Source organism: Pongo pygmaeus, chromosome 1 (assembly GCF_028885625.2).
Source record: "Pongo pygmaeus isolate AG05252 chromosome 1, NHGRI_mPonPyg2-v2.0_pri, whole genome shotgun sequence".
Taxonomy (NCBI): domain Eukaryota; kingdom Metazoa; phylum Chordata; class Mammalia; order Primates; family Hominidae; genus Pongo; species Pongo pygmaeus.
Genome location: NC_072373.2, coordinates 39,326,254 through 39,338,939, shown reverse-complemented (window position 1 = coordinate 39,338,939; position 12,686 = coordinate 39,326,254). Strand labels below are relative to the sequence as shown.

Here is a 12,686-nt window from a genome sequence, read left to right as displayed (position 1 = left end):
TCAAGAGCCAACAGCACACACCTGTTTGTTTTGTGGGACAGACCTAGATATACTCCTGGCCACCACTGAAACTTGTCAACCTACTAGGCAGTTGTAGGTTTTATCTGCATTTCTTAAGTAGAGCACATGGGTGACAGAGCTGTCAGCCCAGAGGCTACATGATCGTGGCTTGTGCATTTCATCCCTTTCTATAGGTAATACTCATTTGATCCATCAAATTTTCTATTTAATCTTTCTTTGGCATATGAGTTATTAACTATTTATATTTAATATCTTATGAATTCTGCCTATGTCTCTCAAGCTGCTGCTTTACTCACTATCTATAGTTATCACACACTGTGAGTTTTGTCCGTATTTCAGAAGCTGCTCACTTGCTATCTGTAACCACTTCTTTGGAATTGCCTCCATCCTGCTTATTTTTGTGTCTTCTGTAGTAGCATTGAATGTACTCAAACAATATAGCAAATGCACGTTACAGAAATATTTAGATGTGAATGCTGATAGCCTATGCTAATATAAAATTCACTTTTGTGTTTTTTCAAGTTCATTTTGCATCCTTTTAATAGATATTATGTGTCAGATAGAAAATTCTCACTTTTCTCTTGGTTTAATCTAGGCTGTAGCTATCTTAGAGCTTATCCACATACATGATTAAACTGAGAGAGGAGAGAAGGTTCAGAAGAATTCCATGGGTAGGAGTTTATAAACGCTGTTGATGACCTATTGCTATCTAAATAAAGATATTTTAAAACTGGTCCCATACCTTGAAAGGAAGGATTGTTTGCTTATTGCCTGTTTTCAGAATGCAGATAATGTCTTTTATCTGTCAGTGTTCCACCCTTTCAACATTGGGTTTCATAAGAATTGTTGGAATGTTTGAAAAAAAAGAAAAAACAATCAGGGAGGCACCAAGAGAAGTAAAATTCAAAAATAGCTATCTAGGACCTGATAAACGTTTTTATTGCCTGAAAATCTTAGCTGTCGTAATGCCATTTTAGAAAATATTTAATTGAAATACCAAAGCCATATAATTAATAATCTTTAATTACCAATTATAAAGCAGTATACATTAACACATTTTGCTCTAAACCGTGAATTTTTTAACAGAATAAGAATATGTTTTGATTTTCTTATACTACATTAAAAACTGAATTCTCTTATGGGAATTTATTTCTCCTCCCCAAGTACTGTTCTTCTGTTGTTTTTTTTCCTGCATACATTATACCAACTAGCATATAAGATTTATAAGATCAAGGACTAACTGGGCATGGTGGCTCACACCTTTAATCCCAGCACTTTGGGAAGCCAAGGCAGGAGGGTTGCTTGATCCCAAGAGTTTGAGACCAGCCTGGGCAACATAGACTTTTGTCTCTACTAAAAACCAAAAAATTTAGCCAGGTGTGGTCGTGTGTGCCTGTGATTCCAGCTACTCAGGAGGCTGAGGCAGGAGGATCACTTGAGCATGGGAGGCCAAGGCTGCAGTGAGCCGTGATTGTGCCATTGCATTCCAGCCTGGTCAACAAAGCAAGACCCTGTGTCAAAAAAAAAAAAAAAAAGAAAAATTAAGGACTCATGTGTTTTTGGTTCTGTCTGCAGAAACAAGCACTCTCCTGACCTAAAATAGGGGTTGGCACATAGTAGGTACAGTAGTTATGGTACATGTTAAGCTGCTACAACAAAAAGACCCCTACCAAATACAATGGCTAAAGAACACAGAAACTTAATTCTCTTATGTTTAACAACAGTGCAGGGTGAGCAGGGGGCTTTGCTCTATGAGATTTTTCAGGAACCAGTTCCTTCTCTTCTGTTTCTCTGCCTTCCCCTAGGGTATTGTCCTAGTCCACATGGTCTGAGCTGACCCACACATCCTGTCTGTATATCTGCTTGTGAGAAGAGTGAGACAGAGAGTAGAGAGCGAGTAATTTCCTATATAAACCTGATCTGAATGTTTCACACATAAATTATTTTTGCTTCCCATTGGCCAAAGCTGAGTCATATAGTCATATGAGCTATAATAGAGGCACTGAAGTATAGTCTCTTGTGGACGGTGTTTTTTTTTTTTTTTTTTTTAACACAAATTCTCACCCTGTCACTGAGGCTGGAGTCCACTGGCATGATCTTGGCTCACTGCGACCTCTGCCTCCCTGGCTCAAGCAATTCTCCTGCCTCATCTACCTGAGTAGCTGGGACTACAGGCACCTGCCACCCATGCCCAGTTAATTTTTGTATTTTTAGTAGAGATGGGGTTTCACCATGTTGGCCATGTTGGTCTCGAACTCCTGACCTCAAGTGATCTGCCCGCCTTGGCTCCCCAAATCTTGTGGGTAGTATTTCTAGCTAACACTCAGGAAGGTTTTGTTTTGTTTTGTTTCATAAATGGAAAAAGAGAAGACTGAGATTCAGTAGTATTCACTGCCACTCAAAATTTAGAAAATTTTAGAAATTTGTTAAATTGGCCCACATTTTGAAACGAGAATTATTTAAGATTTATTAAAATACTTGAAGAGGCAAAGTGGTATAGTTGAAAGGTCAGAGACCTAGGTTTGACATTGTTGGTAACTAGCTAAAACCCCTATTACATTCTAGATAGATAGACTGGCTTGAGACAATTACAGGAAAAATGGTTATAATTTCTTTTAATTTCATAATTAAAATGTACCATTTCAGCCTTTCTTGAACTTTTAAAATGTGTGTTCTTCCATTTTCAATAGTCATTAATGTTAGAAAATAATATGTTTTTAATTGTGTTTAGAAATTGAAGTAAATACAGACTATGTATGGAAAGTAAATATTTGACCGCTAATATTTTGAGAACTTTATTTATACTTTCATATTTCACATTTCCATTGATTTTTAAGTCTAAATATCTTTATATTTTATTAGAGATGGGGGTGTTTTAGAACAAACTCTGAAAACGGAACCAAATTTTTCAATAGCATTAATACTTTTATTTATGTTCTCTTTCTCTGCAGCCTGATACAGTGCTGTCAATGGCATTGTTTATAACATTGAAAGTAAAATGTAGTAGTTTTCTACAAAAGGAGCAGATATACCCACTAAAGGATATACTTTAAATTCTCATTTATAAAAACATACATCACGCTTTCTCAGAATTGTAATGGTGAATATTAAATTCTAAACGTGTCTTTATTATCATAAGTTTTGAGTTTAACTTACTGCCTATACTAATCTCGCTCTATAAGGTAGCTTTTGGTTGTAGTTGACTGTTAATCATTATTGTATTACTTTCTTTGTGGCAGAATTGTTTTCACATCTTCTAGAGAAATATCAAATATTTATTTACATGCTAGGTTAAATAATTGAGTTAAAAACTCTAACATTTAAATTTTCTTTTCTTAGGATATGTCAGCTCAAGGATCATCTTCGCAGCTTCCTAAACCTTTTGATCCTGAGCCAGAAGCTAAATATGGCACACTGGATGTGACTTTTGACTATGACTCACAAGAACAGAAGCTTCTGGTAACAGTGACAGCTGTCACAGACATCCCAACATATAACAGGACAGGTGGCAACTCATGGCAAGTACACCTTGTTCTTCTACCTATAAAGAAACAGAGAGCAAAAACCAGCATCCAGAGAGGACCATGCCCTGTCTTCACAGAAACATTTAAATTTAATCATGTTGAATCTGAGATGATTGGAAATTATGCAGTTCGGTTTAGACTGTATGGTGTACATCGCATGAAAAAAGAAAAGATTGTGGGGGAAAAGATTTTTTATTTAACAAAATTGAATCTTCAAGGGAAAATGTCATTGCCTGTGATATTGGAACCTTCTTACAATCATTCTGTGAGTATCTCATCAAATGGCCTGAATACAGTTTATGTTCATGGTTTATAGTATGCACAATTTTTAAAATCTTTAATCAAGCCAACAAGTTTGTCAGTCTACTTTTTTACATAGTAATCATGCCTTTACAAAAATATCTAAGCCCTGGATAGATAGATATACTTTTTCTTACCTAAAAAAGTTGCCCTTGAAGATAATTTGTGATTTATGTCTTTTATTTTATCCTTCACAGAGTTTTGGCCCAGGGTTTTACATGTTTTTTGTTGTTGTTGTTGAACATTTATTAAATGTTTGATTATGAAGTCATCCAAACTCCTTATAGAATTTATTATTTTTTTTCCAGGTTAAAACTAGGCAATGCATTAAGAAGTATCAGCCCCATATATTATTTGCTGTATGGCAGAAAGGATTTGCCCTCACAGAATATATACCACTCCCTAGGTCCTGACTGGATATGTTTCCAGAACTTCTGTGAAATTATTTTAAAATTTCAAAATAAATCTGGCCTCATTAGACTTTCCACTCTTTTTAAACAGATTGTGAAGTATTTCAGGAGAACCCTTAAGCTTAGTACTTTGAGCTAGTTCTCTCTTTTCTCTTTTTGTCCTCCGGATGATAATCACCTATAAATCTCTCTCTCTGTCTTCATATTTTTAACTAAATTCCCACAAGGCATTGCAAATCACAGGAGAGAAATGTCTGCACTGTTTATTTAAACCAGGGAGATACATTATGCCACATAGTTATTTAGATTATGAAAAAATCTGTGATATGTTATAAGTGTGCATAATGGTTTATATTTATTCCTCTCTGTTATATTGAATACAAAACATTTTTAAAATATAAATATACAGATTTTAGAATAGATTTATATTTTAAAATAAAGGTATACTATTTTAGTGTTGTTTTAAGCTTTTAAATGTGTAAGCTTCAGTCCAAGTAGTTTAGGGTCTCATCGCATTTACATCAGGCAACATTTTATGTTGTAAGACTTTGATTCACAGTCAACACCAAACCAGTTTAACTAAATGATTTCAATGTCTTTAAGTACAAAATGATGATGGTAAATATAGTATATTCATATGGGTTTCTAGGATAAGATTTAATCTCTGTTGGGAAAATTGATAACTTGTTATCCTTTTAAATTTTCAGAATTATTTTGGGGAAATGCCTTTTTAAAATAATAACAGCTTAAAAGGGGAGAAAAAAGAGAGTGCAGGCAATGTTTCAGAGGGAGAAGAACAAATTTTTCATAAAATTTAATAATCTACAGTTATTAATATGATTTCTAAACTTTTTCATTATTTGGTCTGAGTGATCACTAGTTATTCTGTGGAAAATACACCCTTATATAGAAATAATTCATTTAAATTAGAAGAGAAAGACTCTGTCATCAAGAAGTATGTAATTTATCTTTTCCCAATTAATTATGTTTTAATTACATTCATTTCACAAAGAGAATGAAGCCATAGAAAATAATACTGTCTTATTTCTGTTCAAACTAAGCAATTTTTTAATGGACCTACATTACGTGTGTTAGCTTCTAGTCATTGATTCTGTAATCTTTTTCTGCCAACCAGTACAATAATTTCTGAGGAAAAAGTGCTAAATGAATAGCTTGTAAGACATAACATTTCTTTTTTTTAACTTTTATTTTAAGTTCAGTGGTACATGTGCAGGTTTGTTATATAGGTAAACTTGTGTCATGGGGGTTTGTTTTACAGATTATTTCATCACCCAGGTATAAAGCCCAGGACCTAATAGTTAATTTTCCTGATCCTCTATCTTCCCCCACCTGCCACCCTCTGATAGGCCCCATTGTCTGTTGTTCTCCTCTAAAGATGTAACATTTATATTTGAATAAACTATCCATCTTCTGCCCTTTCTCTGTGTTGACATGCTTCTCAAATTCAGTACCCTGTATTTAATTGTTCTTCTTTGTTGCTTTCCTTCTTTCTCCACCTTCTCAAAATCTCATTGGTTGCTTTTGGCTTCTGTGCTATCAGTTGTTTAGTCATTAAAATATACCAATAGAATGTATATATTCTATATATACTATAGTATTAATGTTCTCTCTGCTTAAGTTTTAATATTAACTTTGTGGGGAGATCTTGTGATTGCAGTTTACTTGGGTGAGTTTGGCTCTAATTTTTGTAAGATGCAATAATATATCTGTAAGAGATACACTCATAATTAAACATTTGTTCTAGTTGCTTTTTTTCCCCAGAGTCAGGGTCTCACTCTGGGAAAAGTCAGGGTCACCCAGGCTGGGGTGTAGTAGTGCAATCATGGCTGACTGTAGCCTGACACTCCTGGGCTTAAGCGATCCTCCCACCTCAGCCTCTCGAATAGCTAGGACTACAGGTGCACACCACCAGGCCTGGCTAATTTTTTTTTTTTAGAAATGGGGTCTTGCTGTGTTTTCCAGGCTAGTCTTGAACTTCTAGCCTTAAGCAATTCTCCCATGTCAGTCTCCCAAAATGCTGAGATTACAGGCATGAGGCACCATGCCAGGCCTTCTAGTAGCTTTTGAATAATCACTTATTATTGTTGTCATTTTTATTGTAACTTTTGGCAAGGAAAAGTTTTAATCCAGCCAAAGAACTTGCAAACTACCATTAAAACACATTTAAACTTACAGGTTTTGTTCATAGATAATAGGAAAAGAGAATTTTGCATATAAAATTTAGTTTTATAGCTAGTTTTGCAGGAACTGATTGACAGAAAAAAAAGGCCAATGTCACCAAAATGACTTTCTGAGGACTAAACAGTGAGTTTCCCTGAGAATAAGATTAAAGTTTAACATTAAGGCCGGGCGCAGTAGCTCACGCCTGTATTCTCAGCACTTTGGGAGGCCGAGGCAGGCAGATCATGAGGTCAGGAGATTGAGACCATCCTGGCTAACATGATGAAACCCTGTCTCTACTAAAAATACAAAAAATTAGCCGGGCGTGGTGGTGAGTGCCTGTAGTCCCAGCTACTCGGGAGGCTGAGGCAGGAGAATGGTGTGAACCTGGGAGGCAGAGCTTGCAGTGAGCTGAGATCGCGCCACTGCACTCCAGCCCGGATGACAGAGCAAGACTCCGTCTCAAAAAAAAAAAAAGTTTAACATTAAGTTTGAAGCGTGCCTTCTTGATCATTGCATGATAGAAAATATACTGAGAGTTTAAAAAGCATAATTTCTTTCTACTGACTAGCCATGTAAACTAAGTAAATCATCTGATTATTTTGGACATCAGGTTTCTCATTAGTGAAATGAGAGGATTAGACCAAGGGATCTCTAAAGGCCTATCCATCTCTGATATTGTCTAATTATGCTAGTATATATTGGAGAAGGAGTTAGGTAGGAACAGAAATTGGTGAATTTTAGATGAGTTTTGTATGCTTGATATGACATTTTGTGGCAGACATGTATTATGTTTTCTCTTCTACCTTTTCAGTAACTATCTGGGAATAACTATGTTTGCCTCCCTAAGGTAAGCCATAAAATTGACTTTCCCCATCTCACTGGTAGATATGGCAGGAGCTGTGTGACCTAGACTCTGCCACTCATACTTATTTTCAGGAAACCTCAATACAGACTGAACAAAGAAGCAGACACTGCACTCAGATCATGTTTCCCTGAAGTTGATGGTGGAGGTTATCTGGTGTTCAGAGGCAATAGTAATTCTGTTATAAAATAGCTCTGCTGATGCAGAAATGGTATTGGTGCTGGGCCACTAACAGTTGCAATAGAGGAAAGTCCTTGGCAGAAGAGAATCCAGTGAGAACAGCAGCAGGTTTTCCTCACCTGACCAATTCTGTAGTATAGTTTTTAGACTTCATTCTTGAGAAGCTTAACCATTAACTTGGTTCTTTATTCATCCCTAGTCCTTTAATAAATTACTATTCCACTTTATGAGTCAGAGTTAGCTTCTGTTGTTTTCAAATAAGGATCGTGAAATAGCCATATGGTTTACTATTTACTTGCTTTAGTACTGTCTTATGCCAAACTCGGTAGCTAGAATGTTTTCAGTTATCCTTCCTACCATGGTATATACCCCTCTCATAATTTGAACTCTTATATACACAGCTTTGTTCAGATGGCACTCTTTCTTAGTATATAACCCCAATTAATTTCTTCACTTGCATTTTTGGTACTATATTACTCTCTGTAACAGTTGCATAAAATAGCCTTTCCCTTTTTCCTCATCCTGGTTTTATGTCTAATTTCAGCTTATTAGATTTGTTAATATTATTATATTTATTGATTGATTAATAATGAAACTCTATTCTTTCTCTCTCAAACATACACACAACCCTTCCTTTACAAACAGTACTTTATTAGCCTGATCTCTTCAGAGTGGCTAGCAATAATAATAGTGAGGCTATTGGACAATTCTCAGAATATAGGAGTCTTTATTAAATCCTTGGTTTATTTTCATTATTATATATGTGGTTTTTGGTGAGTTGCCTTTTAGGAAAACTGATATTTGACAAAGCTGTGGTGTGTTTCATCTTGAAATCAGATTCTCTACATTAATAGATGAGCTGCAGGCGTACCTGTTTTTTTTCTGTAGACAAATGGTTCTCAAAGTATGATTCCTGGACCAACAACATCATCACATAGGAACTTGATAGAAGTGCAGATTCTCAGTCCCTCTCCGAAACTTTCTGAATTAAAAAAAACTCTGAGGGTAGGGCCCAGCAATCTGTATTTTAACAAGCACTGTACATGATTCTGATACACATTAAAGTTTGTGAATCACTGCTTTTGACCAGGGTTTGCAAACTATGACTTGTGAGTGAACTCTGGCATGTAGCCTGCTTTGGTAAGGTCTGTTACTCCTCTCTGCAAAAGCAGCATAGATTACCACTCTATTGAACTCAGGTGTGGCCAGGTGACTTGCTTTTATCTTTTGCTCGTAACTTTTAAGAATCAGAATAATGCTTTCACTACTATGGAAGCATGTGTGGAAATGGAGCCTCTTTGAGCTTTGAAGGAAGCCTCTGTTGCCAATCCAAAATCGATATGTTGTATAAGGAGGAAGTAAACCATTGTTGAATTAAGCTGCTGAGAATTTGGAGTTCTCTGTTACTATAGCATAATCTACCCTGGCTGATAAAGCATTTGCTCTTCTGACTAAGGAGTACATTAACCCCTGCGGTCGAGAGTCAGATGAAGCAGGTAATACAGTTTGGATGTCCCCTTCAAATCTCATGTTGAACATGTTGAAATGTAATCCCCAATGTTGGAAGTGGGACCTGGTGGGAGGTGATTGGATCCTGGGGGCAGATTTCTCACGAATGGTTTAGCACCATCCTCTTGCTGCCGTCCTCACGATAGTAAATTATTTCTCATGAGATCTGATTGTTTAAAGGTCTGTGGCATCTCCCCCTCTCCCTCTCTCACTCTTGCTCTCTTCATGTGACATGCCTGCTTCCATTTTTGCCTTCTGCTGAGAGTAAAAGCTCCCAGTGGCCTCCCCAGAAGCTGAGCAGATTGCTGCACCATGCTTGTACAGCCTGCAGAACTATGAGCCAATTAAACCTCTTTTCTTTATAAATTGCCCAGGTATGTCTTTTTAACAACATAAGAATGGCCTAACACAGCAGGGAATTGACTAACGCACTTACCTTCTTCTGAAAGAATCTAAGGCACCATATGTGTTGCAGATTCGATTACCTGGGAAGCAGACTCTGAGAGGGAGTTTAGTGTGCCAGATGTTTAAGGAGTGCCCTTGGGATTCATACTTGTAAAAGAGGAGATGGAAGCAGGATTGGGCAGAGAGAAGTCAAGCTGCAGTGCATGCCCAAAGACAGTCTTAGCCAACCCCCAGGCAATTCTGGAACTAAAATAGTCCTTCAGAGTTGTCCCCATTTGGGCTAGATGGCCAGGCCTTTATACTCCCATCAGTCAGTCATTGCATGTTGGTTGCCGCTTGCATTAGTCTGTTCTCATGATGCTAATAAAGACATATGCAAGCCTGGGTAATTTATAAAGGAAAGAGGTTTAATTGACTCACAGTTCCACAGGGCTGGGGAGGCATCTTGAAACTTACAATCATGGCAGAAGGGGAAGCAAACATGTCCTTCTCCACATGGCGACAACAAGGAGAAGTGCCAAGGAAAAGGGGGAAAAGCCCCTTGTAAAACCATCAGATCTCTTGAGAACGAACTCACTCTTACGAGAACAGCATGAGGGTAACTGCCCCCATGATTAAATTACATCCCACAGGGTTCCTCCCATGGAGGCGGGATTATGGGAACTACAATTCAAGGTGAGACTTGGGTGGGGAAACAGCCAAACCATATCATTCTGCCCCTGCCCGCCCCCCCCCCCCCACCAAATCTCATGTCCTCACATTTCAAAACAAAATCCTGCCTTCCCAACAGTCCCCCAGAGTCTTAACTCATTCCAGCATTAAGTCAAAAGTCCAAGTCCAATGTCTCATCTGAGACAAGGCAAGTCCCTTCCATCTATGAGCCTGTGAAATAAAAAGCAAGTTAGTTACTTCTTAGATGCAATGGGGTAGATGCACTGAGTAAATACACCTGTTCCAAGTGGGAGAAATTGGCCAAAACAAACGGGCTACAGGCCCCATGCCAAGTCCAAAATCCAATAGAGCAGTCATTAAACCTTAAAATTCCAAAATGATCTGCTTTGACTCCATGTCTCACATCCAGGTGATGCTGATGCAAGAGATGGGCTCCCACAGCCTTGGGCACCCCTGAAAGGGTGACTTTGGGTGAGGCAGTTCTTTACAGTTGAATCAGTTCCTAAAGGGACTGACATTGAAGGCTGTCTTCCAACAGCCCTCCTGACAGCTAGGGCAACAGTCTCTTCGTAGATGGATAGGGAATTATCTATTGACAATTACAATTGTCAACTACAATTCAAGGTGAGACTTCGGGGGAGAAATAGCCAAACCATATCATTCCACCCTTGGCCCCTCCCACATCTTGTGTCCTCACAGTTCAAAACAAAACCATACTGACATTTGATTGACAGTGTATCACAGTGTCTATCATAGCTATAAATCTGGACAGTATAAAAAATACTGTATTTGATTTTTTTAACTGGAAGGCAGACACAGGGCAGATGGGAAGAAATGTAAGAATGCTAATATGCTAATGTAGTTAAGAAAAATGACTAACCCTCTCCTATTTAACTTAGAGAAGGATTATTTAGAAAATAATCAGCAAGGAAGAAATATTTATGTAAAGTTCAACTATTCATTTTATTTCATTTTTTCTATTAAATTTATGTAAAGTAAAATGGATTTTTAAATAAAATAGCTATAGTTTGATCCTATTTTTATAAAAGTATTTCTATTCCTTTTTCTGTTAGTATATATTCATAGAATGATTCCTGCAGGATGTTTACCTAATAGCAATTTATGAATGGTTTAGGTTTATGGTGATTTTTTTTACTTCTATCTTTGTTTATTTCTGTCTTTGTTTATTTATGATAATCATTTGTCAGTTAAAAAATGGAGGGTCAGAAAGGGCCAGGGAATTTGGACCCTGGTCAGTTTGGTGGGGATGAATAAGTAGATAAGTTCCTTGCTGGAATATTTAAGATAAGTGAAGGGATGGGAGAAAACACAGGACCACAGTGAAGACTTAAATTTTCTTAAGTTCTAATGATAGAGGGTACTTAATATTTTCTTAGATGTCTGTATTTCATTAAATCTGGCTCTTGCTTACACTTCTGTGTGAACACAAAGCAGTTCTGGAAGTAGACATGAGAGTACATGATTGTCTTGGGTGAGAAGAGATCTTCAGGAACCTCTAGATTTAAAAATTGGAGAAAAGAGAGGTAAAGTAGGAAGAAAGAGGCAATAAGAGATCATGAAAGCCAAGAATGAAGTTCATGAAGGAAGGAATAATCAGCTTTGTCAGATGTTGCTGATGGAAAGAATAATCTGAATATTGAAAACTGTGTTTTGGATTTAGGATATGGAAGTCATAGATAGCTTTTCAGGGGCTAATTTTGATATTGTTAAGGGGCTAGAATCCAAACGAGAGTGGCAGTCATTTAGACAATTTTTTCACCAAATCTGGCTATAACAATAGGAAGAAAGAGAGAACAGTATTTGGAAAGCAAGGGTTGAGGGAGAATGTTTTTGAGGTGAGGAGAGCCTTGGGCATGTTTAAATACTAATGCACATGATTTGATTTTTTAAAAAAAGGACAAATAACTGAAGAGAGCCATTAATCAATGTGTTTGGGATATAAACAGAGAGGCAAAAGTGTTAGAGTATTTTCAAGAGATTTATTTAAATGATAGATCATGAAATGAATAAAGAGAGAAGTGAAGCCAGAAAGGGGATTATGGGCAGGAGAAGTAGAAAAGTTAGTGGACTGAAAATCCCAAGGATATCAAGAAAGAGATGTGAGAGGAGTAACTAAGCAAGAAGTGTTGAAGGATGGCAGACCGTGGTTGAAAGGGATTGTTTTCAGTTCATATGATGTGGAAGGAGAAGGGTCCAGAGTGTGATGGTGGAAGTGGGCATCTGAGATAGAGTAAAAGGTACAATTACTGGAGAGGGATAATTGTCAAGAGGGCTAGGTTCTTAGATAGGCTGAGTGGACACTGAAGTTACAAAAGATGATGACAGAAGTTGAAGTGTAAAAGAAGATTGAATCCAGAATCAAATTTACAAGAAAAAAAAACTCCATCAAAAAGTGGGCAAAGGATATGAACAGACACTTCTCAAAAGAAGACATTTATGCGGCCAACAAACATATGAAAAAAAGCTCATCATCACCGGGCATTAGAGAAATGCAAATCAAAACCACAAGATACCATCTCACTCCAGTTAGAATGGCGATCATTAAAAAGGCAGAAAACAGGCCGGGCGCGGTGGCTCACACCTGTAATCCTAGCACTA

The 12,686-nt window shown here is 37.2% G+C and overlaps 1 protein-coding gene across 7 annotated transcripts in view; it reads left to right on the top strand.

Annotated features, from left to right (window-relative positions):
• The window catches only part of SYT14 (synaptotagmin 14), a 234,118-nt gene that overhangs the window by 168,139 nt on the left and 53,293 nt on the right, over positions 1 to 12,686 (top strand). For all 7 annotated transcript variants that reach the window (XM_054480386.2, XM_054480397.2, XM_063672457.1 and 4 more), the window contains one exon: positions 3,361 to 3,810. In XM_054480386.2, the coding sequence (XP_054336361.1) occupies positions 3,361 to 3,810 (450 nt within the window). The remainder of the gene's footprint in view (positions 1 to 3,360; positions 3,811 to 12,686) is intronic.